This window comes from Pezoporus flaviventris, unplaced genomic scaffold (assembly GCF_033815535.1).
Source record: "Pezoporus flaviventris isolate CSIRO_AGI_PZ_B2104156 unplaced genomic scaffold, CSIRO_AGI_Pfla_v1 ptg000081l, whole genome shotgun sequence".
NCBI lineage: Eukaryota > Metazoa > Chordata > Aves > Psittaciformes > Psittacidae > Pezoporus > Pezoporus flaviventris.
The window spans coordinates 415,064-437,309 of record NW_026892629.1 but is presented as its reverse complement, the minus strand read 5'-3'; the positions used below and the strand labels follow the sequence as shown (position 1 = coordinate 437,309).

Genomic DNA, 22,246 nt, shown 5'->3' with positions numbered 1-22,246 from the left:
GGATATAGGTTGGCTTCCACTCCTCCACATTAGCTCTGGAGTCCAACATGCCAAACACCAGCTACCAAAAGAATAGAAAGCCTACTGCAGCTGGCACGTGGGATACAGATGAAAAGCCACATCTGTACAGGGACTGTGAGCTGCCAACACTGTTAAGGGAGATAATGTTCAGGTGAGGGTGTTGCACATAGAAAGCATGATAGCATCAATCTACTTTCAGTATCAGGCTACTTCCAGGTATGTTAGGTGGCATTTATAGCAAAGGAAAAAAACAATTAATTTATTATTTCAGAGATCAGTCATAGCAAACAAAAAGGACACCCATGGCATAACTCAAAATTTACAGCGCACACACAGCAGGCAACTACTAAAGAGGAAAACAGACATGCTGAATGACAAAATGAGAGCAAAAAAGTATCTTCATCAGAAAGTTTTTTTTCTTTTCTAAACAATTTTTGCTGGTTTATTCACCAGAAAATAAATGGAGCGGAGGTAGAGGAGAAAACACAAAACACTACTCTCGTTTTCATGCTCTGCATGTACAAACTTGAAGAACTAAAGAGATTAAGAGTTACAAAACACACAGTTAATTCCCTATTCATGGAAGAACTCCTTAAGTGGAACTTCACACCACAGGACATTTTTCTCCAGTTGTCTGGTCCAGGGTGGATAAAGGAAAGATACATTCTGATATCAAAGTTGCTACTGTTTTTGGAATTGGGATGTTGTTTTACAGCTGTTTTAGCTACTGCAGTCCCTAGATTATGTAAAAGACTATTACAGACACACAGGCCCCTTCCTGTTCTGCATATTGTCACCCAGTCTTGCAGTTTCCATCAGTCTTACAAATTTGAAGTTAAAACTAATTAGACTGAATGATGTTGTGAGCAAGTAGATAACCACTCTATACATCAAGTGTATGGGTACTTACAACCAAGAAGCCAACTTAAATAAGCAATCTGGTGCTTTAGAAAGCACTCAATAGTGAATTACTTGCTTGTTAACAGAAGATAGTGAAGAAAAATAAAACCTTCAATTTGATAATGTATCTTAAATATCAAATCGTAAGGTCAGTGTATTCACAGATTACTCTTCTGCAACACCTTGCGTCACATTAGACTCCTTACAGTTAATTAGACAGTAATAGTACAAAGGAAAAACACTGCAACTAGAGGTGACAGTGTTTTCCATTTACAAATTTTAATTGGGAAGCCATTTAAAAGGATAATTTCTGGAAATATGAAGAGCAAGGTGCTTACCTATTTCATCCATTATATTCAGTGCTGTACACTCACTTCCACTGCAGAGGTCTACTGTGAATCCATTGCATGATCCATATCACCCCACATACATGGCTTCAGCCTCCCATCCTACATTTAAAAAATTCAGGCCACCAATTGTGCAAACCCAGAGTAGAAAGGAGGAGGTGTCACAGAAGGAAAAGGTGCAGCTTCAGAAAGTGTCTAAAAGGCATGCCATCGAAATATCCTTTTGAGGTCACATCTGACCTGCTGTCACCATTTCTGGCCCAACATCTGATCAAAATGGATTCTGTCACATCCACAGCATCACGAGATTATATGCAAGGACAGGGAGGGGGGAGAAGTCTGCCGAGCACTTCCCCGTGCTCTGCATCAATAGATTTGGGCTTAGCCTCTGCTAAGCAGCTCAAGCCACCAGTTATTGGTGCTGGCAGCTGTCTACCACACTGCCCCACTTCCTATTTCAAAACACAGCGTCTGGGAAGGAGGCCTTGGTCAGCCAGCTCCAACCTGCCTCCAAATAAAATGGAGAGTGATGACAGTGGAGCCTCCATGTTGGCCTTGAACAGTCCTTCAGCAGTTTAAAATACCCCCTTTCCTTTTCAAACAGCTCAGTGCAGAGATCAGTTACAGCAGTACTAAAAAAAAACCCAACATGCATTTCAAGATAAAAAATTAAATTGAGATAGGACCTTAGTTTTAGTGAAGGATTTTTGCACATTTACAGACTGTTTTCTTAGGTGATTGGGTATACTATTAGGCATTTTAACATTTACTGGTCTTCAGGTAACTCTTGATGTGTTTCTATTGGCTTGATAACAAATGAGACTTTTCAAAAAGCAGAGTAGAGCCATTAATGTCAACATTTTGTCCAATATTATGACAGATCAGTTGCTAGCAGCTTAACAGAAACTGCTATATTACTTCCCCTATCCTCAGAAAAAGGGCCAATAGTGCATTCAATCCTGTGCTACAGTGTCAAGTTTTCTGTCATGTTTTACCTTGCACTGTAAGGTCTATGTAATATGACCAAACAGAATTCTCCTCTAAATTTCCCTTTTTATAAAAAGTTTATTACAAAATTATTAAAACTGGATTTGTCACTCCAACAAGATCATGCCATTGTTAGACCTCCCATTTCAAGACTAAGAGCTCATAAACACTCTGGTTCTACAATAATCACTTGTTTAGCCAGAACAGTTACTGTACTCATGTAGGGCACAAGGGCATCTCCCACCCATTCCACATGCTGGCCAGCTCACATGAGCTTAAAAAGGCCCATAGAAGTCAAAGCTCTGTCCTATCACCACTGAGAAACCTGGGCTGCAACACAAAAAGCAGCCTTATGGCTATGATAGAGCCAGAAAGCCTGGGAGAATGGGATTGAACATCTGGTCCTGTCAGAGCCTTATAAACCCAGGGCTGCTAACATCACTTAGCCTCTCACAAACTGGATCTATATCTTTAGATGAAAACATTTCTATTCCCCCCTCTTTTCAGCATCTCATTTATTCAGATTATTGGTTCTGATGCAAGCATTCTCATTTGGTCCCACAACTGGGCCCAAATTTCTGCTGGGGAACCCGATTACTCTGGGGCAGAAACAATAACTAAAGGCTCCAGAACCCTCCGTGTGAAATTGTGAGCCTGAAACAACTAGATTTCATGGAATGCTAGAGAGCTAAACTGCTAAACACTGTGTAGTTTGAGCTGCAAACTCAAAACACTGTAAGCATTAATTATCTTTGATTATGAATACTAAAGATCAATTATCATTAATTTTATCATCCTTGTTCAGATGATGAGCAGGTAACCTGCTCTGCAAGTGGTCCCCTTGAGCTACAGCACAGAGTATGGAAAACACACAAATAAAACCAAACTCAAGCTCCTTCAAAACATGTCCAAAACCATCCTGGTACTGACTGTAAAAGAAAATTTAAAACCTTAGGAGAGGACAGGTTAAACCACTGTCCACCCCTGCTGAAATGGTTCTAAAAATAAAAAGCAGTGTTTGTGTATTCTGATGCATTCACATTGCAGTTCAGATCACATGGCCCGAGGAGGTAAAAGCTATTTCATCACGGACATATAGGGTAAATTAACTTGCCAATTCCCTTTCTAATGCATAGCCTACTGAGCATACAATTAAATAAAAAAGGAAAATGAAAACTCACGCAGCTGAGCATATTCAATTTGTATGGGTTTTAACATTATACAGAGATTTTTAAAAAATACTTATAAATACATACACTTTTTTTTTTTAACCAAACCACATCACTCATCCTTAATTTAGTCACATGCACAGCACTGAGCATATGCCATCCTTCCCCAGCACTGCCACACAAAAGCTACATCACCAAAAATAGCCACACAGTGGGCTAGAGCTGCTGCAGAATGCCCTAGATACATTTAGGTCATAAAGACTGAGCAGCTCTGCTGCAAGGAAGAGTTAGGCACTAACCTTCATAATAGGCTGTGGCTGAAAAGAGGGAGGAAGATGAATTTTCATACTTGAAGTTAATTTTTAATAAACGTTATTTAGCTGAGTTTAAAATAGCATCTAATAGCTATTTCCATGCAGAGCTGCAATGCATGTATATATATACATACATATACACACACAGAAAACATAACAGGGAAAGGGTGTATTAAAACACTTGGTACAGGCTTTCTATGAAAAGGTTATGCAAAGAAAAAGGTGCTTAAAAAAAAACACCAGAAATATACAGAGTTGACTCTATAGCCCCAGACTGATGTTTCCCCTGTTTGGTTTCTCTATTAAGTGTGGTTTCTTCCTATTCTCTTTCTGCAAACATTAGGAAAAGCTAAGAGTTGATGCTTTTTCTAGAAAGATCAGTGTGCTACGTGTTCAGAGGAATCACAGGCTGACTACAGTTTAGCATGCCAGACAGACCCCCTCAAATCCTCATCAAATATCAGGGTAATTCACAATTTAGCTTTCTCCATCTCAATACTCCATTCCACATGCTAAAAGGCAGCATCTTGAACCACATGAGTGTTACAGCCTTATAATAACAAACAAAACACTCATCCACAATAAAGTAGGTAGCAGTAAATAATGTGTTAAATGAACTAACAAGCTAGAAACATCTGAGAGTCATCTTCACCTATTTCAACAGATAAATGCATGTTTCTCAGTAAAATACTGAGTTGGGATCAAAGCAAACACATTTTAATCTCGGCAGTGGGGAGGACAGTAGTCTGTCTTCCTAACACTACCCTCCAAGTTACCTCTGAGGAATAAATCTCAGTCTGAGTGAAGTGATAATCGCCTGTATCAACTGACCAATACAAAATGGATTTCCTCACATTAGCAGAGGATTGTCCTACAGCGGAAGGAAAGGCTTCACGTTTAGATGAGTTGCAGAAAAGCAAGAGCTATCACCACCAATACACTGCACCCCTAACTGGCCTGACTCTGCAAGTGGGTCTTGTTATGTTGCTGGTGAACCACCAGGCATAAAAAAAGCCAGAGGTATCACACATACTACCAGCTTGTTCTTACCACTCAACACTACCCTTTTTTAATCTGAAATCCACACAATGGGAAGCAGAAGGGAGACTTTTCTTTAGCTAAGACAGTCTTGGAGTCTTGTATACTAATGTTCAGTCATCCACCTGTGAAGTGTGAACATTAGCCTACTTATTCACAGTCCTTATGAAAAGAGCACCATGATAGCAGTATTTAGTGAGCAAGCTACTGTTATAGTTTGATGCTTAACTGTCTAGACCTATTTCTATGAAGGTTCAGCACAGGAAGCATGGAACAAGAAAATGAAAGGGCAGTGATTCACGTGGCAGGTGAGACTTGGTGCTCCCACCATTCTGTGTTTCTGGCAAGGTTATTGTATGCCTACAGGATCACATATGTAAAAACAGCTGTTTCTGCTCTAATCTGTCTTCACAAAGAAGAAGAGGGCTTGGGGTAAAATCACAAGTGCCAGCAAAGCAAAGAACCCCTAAAAAAGTCAAGGATATATACTCTGCTGCCTATCCTAAGGAGAAAAGCTCAAGCAAGTGGGTACTTCATATTAAAATTGCATGAAAAGAGTATAATTCAGTCAATGCTGTCAAAGAGCAGTAGAAAAATGGTTTGGGGGGGAGATTACATCAGCAATTATGTTCCCTGCATTACCTCTGCTTCATTGTGGATTTTTACATGGACCACTGTCATGGAATAAAAATTTCAATAGTAAGAGAAAAATCCACTGCTGCAATGTTTTTTTCAAGTCTTAAAGAATTCCAGTCCATGTCCTTTTAAAGGAGTATAAAAGGATCTACAAACAATACATTAAAAACATTGCAAATGTAGGAAACTGTTCACTTGAAGTTCTCATCATATTTCAATCTACTGGTACTAAATCGGAAGACACTGATGTATATATATGTATATATATATATATAGCTACTATATACAGCTTAGTATTCAGGAACTTGGTTCCCCACTGTAGATGCAACGTCCTCATGAAATTCTTTTAGTACATTAACAGAGAAATCTGAACAAGTGCTCACTTCCTCTTGCCCCTCCCAGCAGTAATAAAACAAACTATTTCTTTTTTTCCTGTAGAAGTTATTATTCACTGTGGCATAAGAAGAAGCAGCAGTCAGGGCTCCTGGACTGTACTGCTGGCTTTGCTCCTGGCCCACTCCGTAAGCTTTGTCCTTCCTTTATCCTGTTCTTAATAGTTTCTTTGGGGCTTTTAAGCACTTCGGTAAAAGTCTCCTTTCCCTCTATAATGCAGGCCTGCAACTGCATGCTCAGGGCAATGCCCTCACAATCAAAAGCAAACTACTACATAAACAGCTACCGTATAAACACTAAAGAGAACAATAAAATAACAGCACTGGTTCTCTGAGAGCAGATCTCTCATGTTGAAAACAGTCCCCATCTCCAAAGAGCATTTGCTGAAAACAGCTGAGTGTGATGGCTTAGGATTAAGAACAACAGCGTAAGGATCCCTTCTGCCCTTTTTGAAAGTTTAATCACTTCCATGGCTGTCCTGAAACAATCTCTGTAATGCAAAGGACAGCCAAAAGAAGAGAACAGCAGGGTAACTGGCTGGCAGCTGATGGATACCAGAAGTGCCCTGTGGTTCCCATTCCAAGAAGAGGAACAAACAACACATTTTCTTCAACTCCTCACAAGCCATTTGCCAGGAACAAGGCCTCTACACAACCCAGGTAGTCCAAGAAAGCCCTCTGCCCAACAGTGTGATCCAAATTTTCAGAATAATCTTACTTTAAAACCTATAATTAGACATTTGATTACAGAGTTTTAGCAAAAGAACTTTCTCCAATTATGGTGTTATGAACCTTAGGATGCCAGTCTGGTTTTAACCATTTCTACAGCACATTTATGTAACTGTACACATTTGGATTTCCATTAGATCTATATCCACAATCTTTCTTTTTTATTTATTATTAATAATATGGTTATGAGGTTATTCAGTCTGAGACTTGCTTTCCTCTTACTCAGTTTGCTAGAGGAGGAGAGAACTTATTCCACCCATTTATATAACCAAGCAATGATGTCTGATACACTCTTCAGTAGTCAGGAGAGTCATGGCTTCCACTGTTGAGCAAAAATAAGCAAGTTTCAGTTACAAGAAGCTAGCATTAAGCAGCAGTGTATGTAGGCTTCATTAATGAGAATGAAAAACAGAAGAAACCAGAAGCTTGAAGCGCTGTCATTGGCAGTTGTCATGTAAAAAGAACAAAAATATTTATATTTATTACCATAAATCTGGAATTTCTATCAATGCAGGCTACAGCAGCTAAAGTTAGTTTCACTATGATGTTATTACTGGAAAGAGAGAGAAACTTTAGCAAACAGTTCAGGGGGCAGGCCATTTTCCTTAGAAACATACATTTTCCAAAACAATGCTCCAGTGTAGAGTTAGATGTGCAGCTACTGTACAGTATCCATGGTGTGCACGTACCCTCTTGAAACACTTTCCACTGTTGTTGCCTATAACACAATTCACTTTGTTATAAGCACACCTGTATCTAGATGTGGCTATACATCTACACATATTTTCTGTGAGAGCTGTCAGGAATTGAAGCCTGCACGCCAGCACATCTTTCTCCCAAGCTATTCCTCTTTCTCCCAACAAACAAAATGCTGTGAAAAGAACAGCTTCCTCTGCATTTAGCTAAGCTGCATGTTTGGCAGCTCTTTGAGGAAACAGCTTTGAAATGAGGAATTTGGTGAACCAATGGTGTGGAGAGCCACACTATCAAACACAGCAAGTACTGAACAGTGAACAACCATGCAGCAGTTAAGTATTTGATTCGGTAGTGAGAGTAGTCTGTTTACTCTCCAAAGTGTTATTTTAGGCAGTTCATAAGCTGCAGCCAAAGCCTAGTCTTCAAGCAGCAGCCTCATTAGCACAAGTTAAAGTATGCACCACAAAGCAGCCTCCAAAGCTGGCCAAGAACTTTCAGTTTTGGGACCAGTTGACTATTAAATAATGCAGAATTCAGAGACTACACATGAAAGAATTGAGTGTACCACTTAACTTTTTATGTGATACCATCTCTAAGGCACAGCTTAACTGCATCAGTACAGCTGCTTCTAGCTTGTGCGTTTAAAAGTGCTGACTTTACACAGACCGGGTGACGTTCACAGTCCATTATTTTAACACTTCTCTCTCTAACTCATGTTTGCAATAAAATAAATGCAGTAGAGTTGAACTTAGTGCCAGGTCCCCACAGCTTAAGCTGTGCAAATCAATAGTATGGCTGCAAAACAATCTAGACATTTACTGCTAATAGCATAAGAACAAACCCAAGGAATCAGGACCTCATAATGGTGTCTCATAAATGCAGCTTTGATCTTTGGGAAATGTTGAAACACAAAAGTCAGAAGAGCTAGTGGCACAAAATAGACGCTACCCTAAGTAAACAGACAGTGCAACCTTCTGGGAAGCCCAAATAAGTAACCAAAGAAGCATGAAGCATAAAAAGCAAAATTTCAGGAATAAAAAGTACAATCAAAGTGAAAATAATTCTTCCTCATAACGCCTTTCTTCCCTGTGCCAGACACTCTTAACCTATCTTCCCATTAAATCCTGTGGAGCCCTGCTGTCCAGGGGCCAGAATGGCAGGCTGGGTACTTCAGGACTGAAGCCCTTTGTTTTTCCATAGGAGCGATACTAGGCTGTGCAGGAGCAGCACTGCCCTCAGTCCTGCCAGCACGCCTCTGCCCTGACTCAGGGGAGTGGCAATTCAGACCATTTTACAAATGCCCTGCAAGTTGCCTAGTAGCATAGTAATTCCCCACTTTCCAATTAAGAATGATTTTTAAAGTAATTGCACCAGTGTAAAATTATAAAACTGGTTTTAGTTCTCCTACTGAGATATGACTGAATGTGACAGCAGGACCTATCATTAATTCAGAAGATAAACAGATCTGGGATTCAAAAGCTGGTGAGAAACTTGTACCTGAAGCTGCCTTGAAGCTTTACCTGTCCTTGGAAGCTTTCTCATTCTTTGAAATGGATACTGGATGGTTATTTCTTTCAAGCAGGAATTGCACCACTAATTGTTTACTTGCAAAATGTGGTTCAGCTCAATAAATCAGAGATCTGGAACAGGGGCAATAAGTGTTTTCAGTCCATTACCAAGAGAAAAGGATAACTGCTCTAATTCTGAACATAGGAGGTCAAATACACTACCTTTTTAATTTACTTTGCTTCAGAAGAATGTCAGCAGGGACAAAGTTGGCCCAACCTTTTTAATGGTTTCACATGTCATATCATGACATGCATCTTCTTGCCAAACAGCCCCACAGCATCTCTTCTTATGACAGACTTTGCTCTGCATGATGAGTTAAAACTACATAGGACGAGATACAATTGTGTACTTCATCAGGCACTCCAACACAGGGGCAGCAGACCTGCTCAGCTGATCACCCTGGCAGGCAATTCCCCTTGCCATCCACTTGGCCACCAGCACCCCAACACACAGAGCTTTTGGCTCTACTAGCACATGAAGGGTAGAGCTCAGTGGACTACAACCAATAAGCTATGCAATGGTCCATTAAAACAGCCCCACTCTGCAAGCATTACTGCCAGAGGAGCTCTGACCAGCTAGCCCTGCCCAACCAGGTCACAAAGTACAGCACAGGAAACTGCTAAAAAGGCGCCACTGCCAATTAACATAAGCCTTGATGCTGCGCTTACTCAGCAGTGGATTGTATTCAGCACAAACTAACTTCTCTTTCAGCTGAAAGTCCTGATTAATTTTGAAGGCATGCAGGACACCAACACACTCCTTATTTTCCTCATTTTATTTCCCCCATTTCCCTTTTTAAAAAGCAATATATAAACATAATCCAGAGTATAAACATAATTGCACTACTTTTCAGCAACACAAATAAAGGTATCTGGAAGGTGGCTTCAGCATTTAGAATACAGCAGTGTATTAAGAAAGCCAAATCTTACTCGATTTTCCCATTTAAAGATCCAAAAGTGCAATAAAGAGTGAAAGTTTCTGCATATGCAGACAGTGATTTCACAACATTTTACTACCTGCAAGTAGCAAAATCTTCTCAAAAGGCTTACAGTTAAAGCATTTTGCTCTTGTTTTATAAAAGAATGTTGTGATATATGTATCAACAAACATACACATTATATTACATACGAAACCCTCTGGAGTATGTAATCAATGCTGTTTCAGTTCAAAAAACATTCAAGTAAAAGGTCAATCAAATAAGTTGTGGAAAAAAAAAAGAAAAAAGCGAGAAAACACTGTGCAGAGAATAGGAAGTAGGTGCACTGCTGCTCAGCCACAGGCAATTAGAGCCTCACCAACTGGCTGCTTTTCCACAAAGTAATTTTCAATAATCCCTTTACAGCCTGAAATATTTGAGTCAGTTGGGAAAGCTCTTATTATAACTGCTATTGTCAGGATGTCCTGCAAAACCAAGTTTCCCCTCCTCAGAGAGGGAAACGGAGATTGTTCCTGTAAATGTTACTAGACATGATATTTATCATCCCTTATTCTTTAAGTCACACGAATTTTCATGTGAAAAGGCAGACTGTGCAACACAGTTCTCGGAAGGACTGTTAATCAGTAACTGATTTTCCTATAGCATGTCTTGGAAGATGGTTTCTTTAAAAAAAAAAAAAAAGGAGAAGAATTCTTCCTTAAGGGAAGAACATGACTCCACATATGTATTTTTATGACATCTCTTGACTCTGGCTCATTTCCAGTCTCCTGTCTTGGTGTACTTCCACACTGCTTTAGTCAACCAAAGTGAACAGGTCAGGTTGGATATTCTGTGCCAGAGAACTGGCCGAGAATGAGAAAAAATAAAGGCTTTCAAAAATAAGTAAATGCCAACCCCCTCCTCCCCCCAACACACATTACGAAAGGGTTTTGTAACCTACGAGAAAAATTAAAGATCTTACTTTGAGTTACAGCTATTGAATCCTGCTTACTCCACAGAACATCTTATTTATTAGCATGCAGTAACTCTAGTAATGCACTGCAATTATTCTACAGCATCATTATAGGACATATCTTGACTGTCTTTAAGGACTGATAAAACAGACGTTACCAACATCACAAACAAAAAAGCAAACCTTCACATCAGGTGGCTCCCTACCTGGTTTCTTTCTAAACCTATGCTAGCTCACATTGTTTCAGGAGCAGGTGTCTGCTGACGTGACTCACTGGTTACAGTGTGTTGAACCAACTCCCAGAAGCCATGACAAGGGCAAGCAAGAGTGAGCAGCAACAAACAAATGAGGGTAACCCCTCCCACTAACACAGACCCCTTCCTTAAGGTTTCTTGACCCTCCTTTTATTGTTAATATATTTGCAAAAGTAATTTTTATTATATTTTGTAGCATTGGTCAGATTTAGTTCCATTTGTGCCTTCGCCTTTCTCTTTACATAGCCTAGCAACATCCCTGTACTTTTCATGGGTGACAGTCCCCTCTTCCACAGGTGATAAGTTCTCTTTTTTCCTTGAGTTCAAGCAGTATCTCCCTGTTCAGCCACACTGATCTCTTCCCCAGTGATGAACCCCATCTGTCACCAGCAGGCTTTTTTGCCATATAGACTGATCCATGGTCAACCCCCCCCCCCAGTTCTGATGCTGACACCAGTCATGGAGCCAGGAATTGATTAGTGAGATTTTTCTGATGTAACCACTGTCATTGATTGTTACTGGCAGGAGGGACGAGAACAGTACTTGGGCTCCTGAACCCTGAAGCAGTTGCCCCAAGGCCCTGAAATCCTTCTCAAGTCCCCTCAGGCTTCTTGAAGAGCTTTCCTCATTGCCTACCTGGAAGACTAATAAAGGATAGTAGTTGCGGGGCTGCAATCTCTGAGGATGGTGATTAAACAGAAGTCTAATAGAAAAAGAAGACATTCATAACCATCACCATGGTGTGAGCATCACAGACTTTCCTATGCTCTGTGTCAGTTACGAACTACAAAGGTTTATGTTAAACGTATTGCAGTGAAAAGCCAAGCTACTCTACACAGTCTTGAGTGACACTGAACATCTGAGATGTGGTTTACAGCAGTAATCCAGGTAACTCACAAGGACAGTGAGGCTCACAGAAACTCTCTGAATACAAACTAGTTGCCAGTTGTTTCTTAAACTTGAGAATAACCTGGTGATCCAAAACCCTGGCAAAAAACCAAATAAATACATTACAGAATATTTCATAAAAGACAGATTGAAAGAGTAAGAGCATAACAAAATACTGATAACCCAGGCACAAGAAGCAGCACAAGCTGCTTGGGCTGCAGCCTGGTTTTATTGCCAATACCTCGCTCAGCAGCTGGTTGTTGCTGTCCTTTTCGGGTTTACAGATGGGAACTGCCATCTGCCTTTTTCTATACTCCCTTACCTTTTCATTTTGCAGTTCAGACTGCAACTAAACACAGCACTTTAACATAGATGGCTAAAAAAGTTTGGTTATGTTTCATTTTGTTTCTGTTTTTAAACAAAACCTACTGTTTTCTTCCTTAGCTGTAGAGAATAAGAGAGCAAGGTAAACACGCTCTGTTTTTTCCTAATGAAAGTGCATACAAAATGTGAAAGTAGCATTGCCCGGAGTTTGTGTGGACTGCATGCCCAAGATGGTATGCACATTCCTCAATGAAATCATAGAATCGTAGAATAGTTAGGGTTCTCTTAGTTAGAATAGTTAGATTCTAACAGAATAGTTAGAATCTCTTCTCTGCCCAGCCTGTAGCTGTGCCTGGGATTGCTCTGACCCAGGTTTAGGACCCTGCACTTGTCATGGTTAGACTTCATGAGGTTGGCATCAGCCCACCTCACAGGCATGTCAAGGTCCCTCTGGATGGCATTCCTTCCCTCCAGGGTATCAACCGAACCACACAGCTTGGTGTCATCGGCAAACTTGCTGAGGGCGCACTCAATCCCACTGTCCATGTCAGTGATGAAGATGTTGAACAAGACCGGTCCCAACACCGATCCCTGAGGGACACCACTCATTACTGGTCTCCAGCTGGACATTGAGCCATTGACCACAACTCTCTGTGTGCGGCCATCCAGCCAGTTCTTTATCCATCAAGTTGTCCATCCATCAAACTGAGGTCTCTCAAGTTTACAGATGAGGATGTCATGCGGGACATTGTTGAACGCTTTGCACAAGTCCTGGTAGATGACATCAACTGCTCTACCCCTGTCCGTCAGTTCTGTAGCCCCATCATAGAAGGCCACCAAATTGGTCAGGCAGGATTTCCCCTTAGTGAAGCCATGCTGGCTGCCACCAAGCACCTTGTTGTTTTTCATGTGCCTTAGCATGCCATCCAGGAGAATCTGCTCCAAGATTCTGGCAGGCACAGAGGTGAGACTGACTGGTCTGTAATTCCCCGGGTCATCCATTTTACCCTTCTTGAAATGGCAGTTATATTTCCCTTTTTCCAGTCATCAGGAACTTCACCTGACTGCCATGATTTTTCTGTTTACAATGATTTTTTTCTGTTTACAATGACTGACATCTTTTTAACTGTTTCAATTAAGAAGGAATGACAGGCAAGAAGGTTCAGCAGTTTGTTTTCTACCACATTGCCATTGCCGCACTCAGAAGTATAAACAAGTACAAATTCCACTGACATGACACCTCTGTGTCTTCAAAAACAGCTCAGATACATTTGCTGTCATTCATGGCGTCCTGGCATGCAAGGTAAAATCTACTATTGTAATTTTCATCAGTGCATTAGTCAGCTTTCAGGCAACGAGGAAACTGACTTTGGAAAAGGGAAAAAACAAAGCGAGAATTGGCTGCATGAAAGAATGACTTCTCATGTCAAGGGCGGGTAACTGGATAAACCTGCATTTCCAAAACAGCTTTCTGAAAAGCTCTCTGAAGCAGAATTGTGAAACGAGATGCTTTGTACATGGAGATACAACAGTGTGAATCAAGTCCTGTCAGCACTTCTATAATAAACCTTGCCTTTGCAGGAGTTTAAAATTAAGCTGAATAAGACCTTGAACTCAAGAACGCAAAATTCGAGCCTTTTCATCACGCTTAACAGTATCTTTTAAGATGTTATGAGATTTTAGGTGCAGGACTTTTCCTTAGACTTTCAACTAGTCAGACTGTCTCTGGCCAAGACATCAGCACTACAATCATACTCCCATCAATTACATTAGAATTCAGGCATCCTGCAGAAACGTTATTTGAAAACGTATGTTATTTGTTCACTCCTTTTCCTCACTGTCTCACAGCACACAGAAAATAAAAACTCTTCTTAACAGTTACTGTGCAAACCACTATCATCAGATTCTTCAGAGGCATCCATATTTCTGATAAGGAAGGAGAACACATTTCTAGCACCAGCATGCCAGGCAACAGGAGATGGCTCTGGCACTAGACTGCAGCAAAGCTCTTCTGACAATGAAACTCCAAGAGCTGAAGTATTTTCTGGCTGCAGGGATGTGCAGTGGCACTAGCCTCATTTCACAACCCTCCAATGCTAAACAGAAAAGTCAGCAGCACATCACAGAAGAGGTCTGTGAGCACTTGTACCTGGCATGCCAGATTGTGGAAGGACAGTTGTCCCTACATCTGAATCAGATGGAAGAGAAGACCCAGAAAAAAGTTGACTGTGGAAAAAAAATATATATATAAAAAATAACCTCCATGTGAAAGACAGGCCAATTAGTATCATAGATGGGGGTTCAGACTGTAGCAGTATTAAATAAGAGAAATAAAGACTGAAGAGCAGGTAGCCAGTGCTAAAACTATAGCAGTCTTTAAATACATGGAGTTTCTTCTGAGACTTCCAGCACGTTGAGTATTTCTCCTTGGTTGTTGAGGTTTCTGGGTAACTGTCTAAGTAAACTGACTGCCTCCTCTTCCAAGTTATTGTAAATCTGGCCTCCAACACACACTACTAGAAATCAGTTACTGATATTAAGGACCAATTGTAAATCCGCAGCTATGACTCCCAACAATAAACTCTCTCTTTCCCTGAAGCCAGGTGTATAGATACTAGTACCAGAAAAGAAAGTGTGCTTCAAGTAACTAAATTTTTATTCTTAAGTGAAGGACATCAACTGGAATTTTCTATGATTTGGAATCTCTGCTACTTCCACATTTTGCTTCCCAGCAGTCTCAGCAGATACCTGTGCTTGATATGGTCACATTCTTGATTCCAAACCCACTTCCTCTTGCTGACATGTGTACAGATAAACTCTATACACTAGACATGAACTGAAGTCTACAGAGGCATAGCTAATTCTTAAAAAAAACAAAAAAAATGTGTTGCCTCTAGAGAGCTAAAAAGCAAAACTAGGCTTCAACAGATCTGAAACAACTAGAAGATAATCTACACGCCCAGCATTAATAAAAGGGAATAAAAGCTTCAATGAAATTTTAATCTTGCAAACAATTAGAAGGAAGCTTGTACCATCATCCTATTGAAGCCACAGAAGGTATTATTCTAGTTTGAAACAAATCAAACAGTTCCTCAGCGCACACAGGACAACTACTGTGTGGTCTGTGTCAGTACTCATGTAGTAAATCAGCTTTCCGTCAGCACAGCCTGTCCCAAATGACTTGCCTCTGCCTCCAGCACAGGGACATAAATCCTACTTTTTGAAAAAAACTGCATCCAAGTTAAGCTGTAGTGACCTGCCTCCTGAAACATTGCTCATTCTAGCCATTATCAAGAAGTTAATGATTTAAAGGAGTAAGTGAAATTTGCACTCAAGTGCTTCTCTGAAACTGCTAGTATAAAAAGATTTACACAATCTGCATGCTATTCCTAGTCATTCCTACATGGGAATGTAGTACTAGTAGTAACACTACAGCTATACATACAGATCACTAAGACTGGGTTTGGACAACTGGGCTATTAAACGGCTGTCATAGTGAAACCTATAAATCAATGAGATAGAGTTTTGTGTAGAATTTGGTAAACATTATTCCACTCCTCTAAAAGAGAAAAATACACTGCCTCAAGCAACAAAATGTGAAAGCCCAAGTTTTAGAGTACTCACTAGTTTAATTTCTGATGTTTCATCTGCATTTTTATTTGCTTATTAAACACTGCCCATAGCTTCCCTCACTTTCACTGCACTGCAAGATGCACCTTCACTTGTGCAAGATACACAAGTTAGTGAAGGTAATTCATTAAAATAAAGCAAATTGCATCAGTCATTGTGGCATTTGTTCTCCTGGCTCATTACTGCTGTGGCCTGAGGTTGGGTAGACTGAGTTAAATAATTCTTTAATGTGGCTTAAAAAAAAAAAACCAACCAAAAACCAAACAAAACAAACACAAAACCCCTCAAACACAGCCCTCCCCCCCCCCCCCCCAAAAAAAAAACCCATAAATCACTTCTGAAGAGGCTTCTGATGATAATACAGAACTTGTGATGCTTTCACTCAGAACTCTTAACTCTCAAATACCAGAAAAACAAGTTCTCCAGCTGTAAAACACAGATTAAATTTAAAAAGACAGAAGAAAAAAAAAAATTAAAAAAGGGCACAAAAATACTCCGTGGGTAGCTGAGTAAGCAAAGAACGTACATGTGTGAGTTTCTGCAGGAAGAGCAAGTACCTACTCACAGTAATTCAGGTGACCCTGGTAGCGTGTAGAGTTCCACCACCAGTTGTTCAAGGCCAGAAACAACACTCTAGGCCTGTGTTCATTGATCTCTCTGGGGTTCAGTATAACAAGCAAAAGTTTTTTTCTTAAAAATAAACAGATTTCCATGTACCTGGATACAAAGGCAACTTCAAAGGAGTAAATGGATACAGCAGTTTCTGGGCAAGCTTGCGAATACCAGCAATACCACAGTCACAAAAACACCAGATCCAACTGCAACATATTTAATTTAAAAATATGTGCTTAGCTATTGCTTCATTTTTCCACTGTAAAATAAAAACATGGTACTACTCAAGCATGTGTAACGTGGTACAGATAAGGCATAGAGTTCCACTTCTTGCTGTCATCTTATTGCAATGGCCTATTGCTGTATAAACCCCTTGCATGTTTTTAGGAAAAAAAAAAAAGACTAATGCAACAGAACCTCAGAGAATTTCAAGGTCCTTGGATAGATCTACCATTTTCAGTTTTCTTTCTCCCCCATAAGAAATAACCATAAACCTATATTCCTTTTACATGTATTTTTCCCACGGTTGGAATCATATGCCTAATTTAAGGTTTTTAAAGCCACTACTTTTACAGTAGTAACAGTGAATAAGGAAGAAACTCCACTACTTGCTATCAATCTTTTATGAATGGTGCTTCTTATTATACAAAGCTTTATTGAGAGTTGTTTAAATTGAACTGCAATCTTTTTGCAACTTCAAGAAGCATTCTGTCATGCAAGTAGAGTAACCGAATACTGCACCCTGATCTCACATGGACAGCTCTGATGAACACTATGTTATCATTTATATCTTGGTTGAAATAACTCTGTTTACTTACACAAGTTACTTTGAAAAATTCAATCTTTCCCTCATTTTTATTATCCTCAGTTCACGTGCCAAGTTAACCTGAATTCCTTTTAACAAATAGCTTATACTTTGAAGACCAGCAGCATCATATTTTTCTGGACTTTTGCCATCTATACAGTCAATGTCAAGTATGCTCTCTGATCACTGGCATAGAACACAGATTGTTTCCCCCCACAACAACAGCTGACAAAAATATTTGAACACAATCTTCCAGAATCAGCAGTGGAAGCCTCTTCTCATGGAAGTGAGCTTGAAGTGTAAGGCGATTCCTATCCAGCACAGATAAACTCTCAGTTATCCCAGCACACACTTTGATGAACAGACGGCATTACAACACAAGCTAAGTCCTCAGACCTGGGACTTTCACTCTGAAAGCCAGAGGGACTGAACAAATCAGATTTTCTCCACTGGTCTATAGACGTATTCTCTGCTATCCCTGAGACTTCCAGCACTGGCTCTTTGCTTCACTGCAAATGAACAACTTCATATTAGGATCACCACCATATAGGGTGGTGAGGGCCTGGAACAGGTTGCCCAGAGAAGCTGTGAATACTCCATCGCTGCCAGTGTTCAAGGCCAGGCTGGATGGGACGTTGAGCAACCTGGTCTAGTGGAAGGCGTCCCAGCCTATGGCAGGACATTGGAACTAGATGATCTTGATGATCTTTGTTTCTTCCAACCCAAACCATTCTATGATTCTATAATCTTTGTCTTTATTATAAATAAGCTATTGCATGCTACCCAGCACCTACCATTATTAGCAGCAAAATTTTACAAAGGAGGCAGCTTTGTATCAGCTTCCTGAAAAAAAAAACCACCTACAATTTCCTTCTGCAGCCCCAGTTGCTGCAAACTGTGTAACAAATATAGGGTTGGTTTGTTTGGGGTTTTTTAAAGAACATATGTCCCAGATACTTTGAGAGTTGAAAATCAATCACAGGTACTTTTGGCCACTTCTGGACTTGGCTAGCAGAAAGAAAGAGGAAACGTAGAGAAACATTAGCAGAGCTCACTGGAAGGTGCAGGATGACAAACCATATTGTTCAGGTTCTCAGCCCTGCCCCTTTACACAACCAACACTGTAATGGGAATTGGTACCTTTGCTTCCTTCTACCCACTCTTTCCCCTAACTTTGCCCCAAATGCAGATGGGCAAGATAAGGCTACCAACTGTCATGAACACATCCAGTACTTGATTGTGGCGAGACAGTCCACCAGCCTTTAATAGCTGCTCACTGTTCTGCCCAAAACAAAGTGCAGGACAGCCTCCTGACTAGCATCAAGAGGCGCCACTGGGAGAACCACCATCCCAGGCAGTTATGCTGGTTTAAAGCGTGGTGAAAGCCAGAGACCAAGCTGTCATTCTGAATCCTGCCTGAGGCACAGACTCCACAGTGTGGGATAAGATTACACTTCCACACCCCATGCAGTACCTGTTTTGTAGGTGTACAGTTTCAGTTTCCAGGACTATCAGTTTAATGCCCTTGCAGATGCCAAATTCCCTTTTCTTTCAGGTATCTTAAGTTTGTATTTGGGTATAGACACATGGCAACAAAATAATCAAATTAAAAGTTAGCCAAACTGAATTTAACAAGGAATATATATTTTCCTAATGCATGCACAACACTGAGACTAAGCACATAAATAGTCATGTTAGATGAGGGAGCTTTCTCTCTTATTTCTAAAAGCATTACACAAAAACATAACCACCCATGGAACAGCAACAAAATATGCTGGTAATCACAGACATCACTGCCATGCACCAAAGGACTGGAAAAAGCCCTTCAAGATAACAAAGATTCAATCTTACTGTTCAGAGACCTAAAGCATGTGTGCCTAGCTTTGTATTAACAGCAGTACCACTTAGACTACAGGTATGCTCCCTTATCACTTAAAATTTAAGCAGGCAGGTGAAGGATTCCACTGTAGGTTAGTTGAGACTTGTTTCACTAGTTTGCCATAAATCTCATAAGGCAACCATTTCAGTTATTATTCAATTTCATAATCCAGAAACAGAAGCATTACTTTTCTATGCTGTATAACTTTAGAAACTGCATTATCAACATCTGAGAAAGCATTTGCCCCCAGGAGGAAGAGGAGAGGAGGCATCACTTAATTTCATATAATTAAGAGTTATCAAGACTACATCCAAGGTGCACAAAGTCAACAGGGCAGAGGAGGGAAATACTAAGGTGAATTAAATTGCTTGTGCCTGAATTCAAGGAACAGCTGAGGCCAAAGTTCACACAAAGAGGATGGGTACCTTTAAGTAAACACTAATCTACCTGGACATATCTTTGTGATTTACATAAAGAACCACATTCACACACTATCTTCAGTCACAGAAATAATACTTGGTTTACAGCACAAGCTCTAAGGGAACACTGAAGCTGTTAAGTGTGTGGTTCTGTACCTGTTTTGTCTGGTCTCTCTAGGGATACACTTGCAGAACTGCTAGAACTCTGGTGACTAAAACAAAAAACAATTCAAGTACAAAATAAGCTTCTGTAAACCCATACAAATTGTATTTGAAGAGTGTGCTATGTTGCAAAATTCTTGTATGTTATAATGGGAGAGAATAGAGGCTGTTAATACAAGTAAAAAAGGCAATTTAAAGTAATTATTATTTACACTGTTGCACTATGCAACAGCTGAACCTCAAGACCCTGCAATAGTGGGTGCTACACAGACATGTAACAAAAATGCAGGCCTTGTCCCAAAGACAGGAGGAGGAAAGGAAATGAAAATATTTGGTGAAAAAGCAGTGAATACAATTCACATCAAAGGACAGGAAGTATCAGGAGCACATGGGTACAAAGATCACTGCAGGTTTTTAATAACTCTAGATAAAAAACACTTTCACTTCATTACTTGTTTACACTGGAGGAACAAACTCCTTGCTCACTAGACTTCAGATTACAGTACAAAGACAGGGAAAAAAAAATGGCTGATATCAAAATCAATTTACAGAGAGTCTCACAAATGATAGCCACTTTATGATCCACATAAATGTTTCCCAGATGACAAAAACAACTCTCATACAAACACTAACCAAGCCTCAGTATTCTGAGAAAACCTGAACTACCAAAATGTTGATTATCTTAAAACTTTTGATGATATTAAAATATCCTTAATGGAGGAACATGCTGCCTTATTACTTTGGAGTATTAGATCCATTAAAGACCTCTTGGATTTTGAATTGTTCTGCTGTACAAAGACAAGGTCCAGCACAATTATAGAAATGGCAAATGAAGAAGACACATAGTCCACCTCCCATAAAGATAACACTGACTTAGTATGTGCTTGGGGGGTGAAAGGGAAACCATCTCAGCAGGTGCTCGCTGACCAAACAGGACAGGTAAAGAATTGAGATAAACACTGTATAAAGTAGCAACAGAACACCAGACTCTAAAGACTCAAGGAAGCCTCACATGGGTCAATCCACATATCTTATGTTTCTGCTCAGAGCTGCAGCACTAGAGTGACCTTGTTTGGTACCATGAAGGAAAGGGGAGAACACCATCCTGAATATATACATTCTCCATGACCGGGCATTCCAGCTCTAACCCATCTAGCCACTGATAACACATTCAAATGCACAGAAGGGTAAATAGCTACACATATTAGTGCGCAAATGATGTTCTATAGACAGTATGAGCCATTTTAAGTCTTTAGTAAAAGAAAAATAAATGAGTGTACTTCCACAATATTTTGTACAGACTCCTACATTATTTCTCACTAGGAGCATTCAAGGTAAGCCACCAAATTTTTACCTTATTAAAACTACATGCACCTGTTAGTTTGCTGTCTGCGCTTCTGAACATATTTGTCTATCTACATTTCACATCAACAAGAGGAAAAAAAAGATTAACAGAAACTGGATTCTCAGTTACAAGAGATTCAAAAGATAATCACATCTGTAAAACCACTGCAAGTAGAAAACACTAAATCAACAAGAAATTTTACCCTCTGAAACTATCAGTGCCATTGAACAAAACCAGGAAAATTGGTGATTCTTAGCTCTGTGGACTGTTGACTCCAGAAGCCATCCAGCAGATGCTAAGGGAAAGCAATATGCTTCTTAAAACATTAAAAAACCTCAGTAACCTCACACTAGAGTTTATATCTCCATTTTATATGGGCAGTTTCAAATACAAAGAAGAGCAGGTAACTATGTACACAAGACCAGAAGACATTAGGAACATTAACAATGACTAGCAATATGTATTTTGTCATGTCACTGAATCTGTCAGATTCTTTACCATGCTGAGGAAAACAAAGTACAAGCTGCACACTCAAAAAAAACAAAAAGAAATCAGAGTTCTGAATTTGTTTGTAAAAGCTGCCAAGCCATCCTTTTCCTTTAAGAAAAAGAAAATAACCAGTTAGCTGTAAATGATTCAGCTCTAATAAATATACATACTATACATTTGCTATTTAAATGTTTGCTAGCCTCTCCTGTTACATGGTAGAATGGTAACATATGAAATTTGAAACACTGTCTGGAGGCTACAAAGTAACATTTGTTTTGTAAACAAAGAAATAAAAATCTGTTACCATTTCACCCCCATCCTGCATAAGATCAAAAAAGGAGTGCTCATATAAATGGAATTATTTGATCACTAAGAAAATAAAAATTCTAACAATCACACTTAAAATTCCAGTCACAATTGTAAGGTGAAGGATCTCTGCCAGACCCACAGAATTTAAATCCTAGGATCCATGTGGGAAACATTAATTACATGATATAAGATAGACAGGGGCTACATAATCTTAACAGACCTCTGTTATAAACCAGTGGCTATCAGCATGCCTCTACCATTTCCATTCACCCAAGTTAAACACCATAAATATTTTTCTTTAGCAGTTAAAATATGTTGGGTTTGGGGTTTTCTGTGTTTATGGGTGTTTTGTTGTTTGGTGTCCCCACTCCCCTCAGACATACAAAAGTCATATTTGAACAACGTGTATTTTTCTATACTCTGCCAAAGGCACACTGCCTTGT

The 22,246-nt window shown here is 39.8% G+C and overlaps 1 protein-coding gene across 11 annotated transcripts in view; it reads right to left on the bottom strand.

Annotated features, from left to right (window-relative positions):
* The window catches only part of MAP7 (microtubule associated protein 7), a 112,902-nt gene that overhangs the window by 76,360 nt on the left and 14,296 nt on the right, over nt 1-22,246 (bottom strand). Inside the window, exon 1 of one of the 11 annotated variants that reach the window (XM_061474900.1) lies at nt 1,260-1,318. The exons of the other annotated variants lie outside the window; for them this stretch is intronic. Within the exon in view, the coding sequence (XP_061330884.1) occupies nt 1,260-1,272 (13 nt within the window). The 5' untranslated portion in view covers nt 1,273-1,318. Of the gene's footprint in view, nt 1-1,259; nt 1,319-22,246 lie in introns of those variants that run through there. 11 annotated transcript variants of the gene reach the window in all.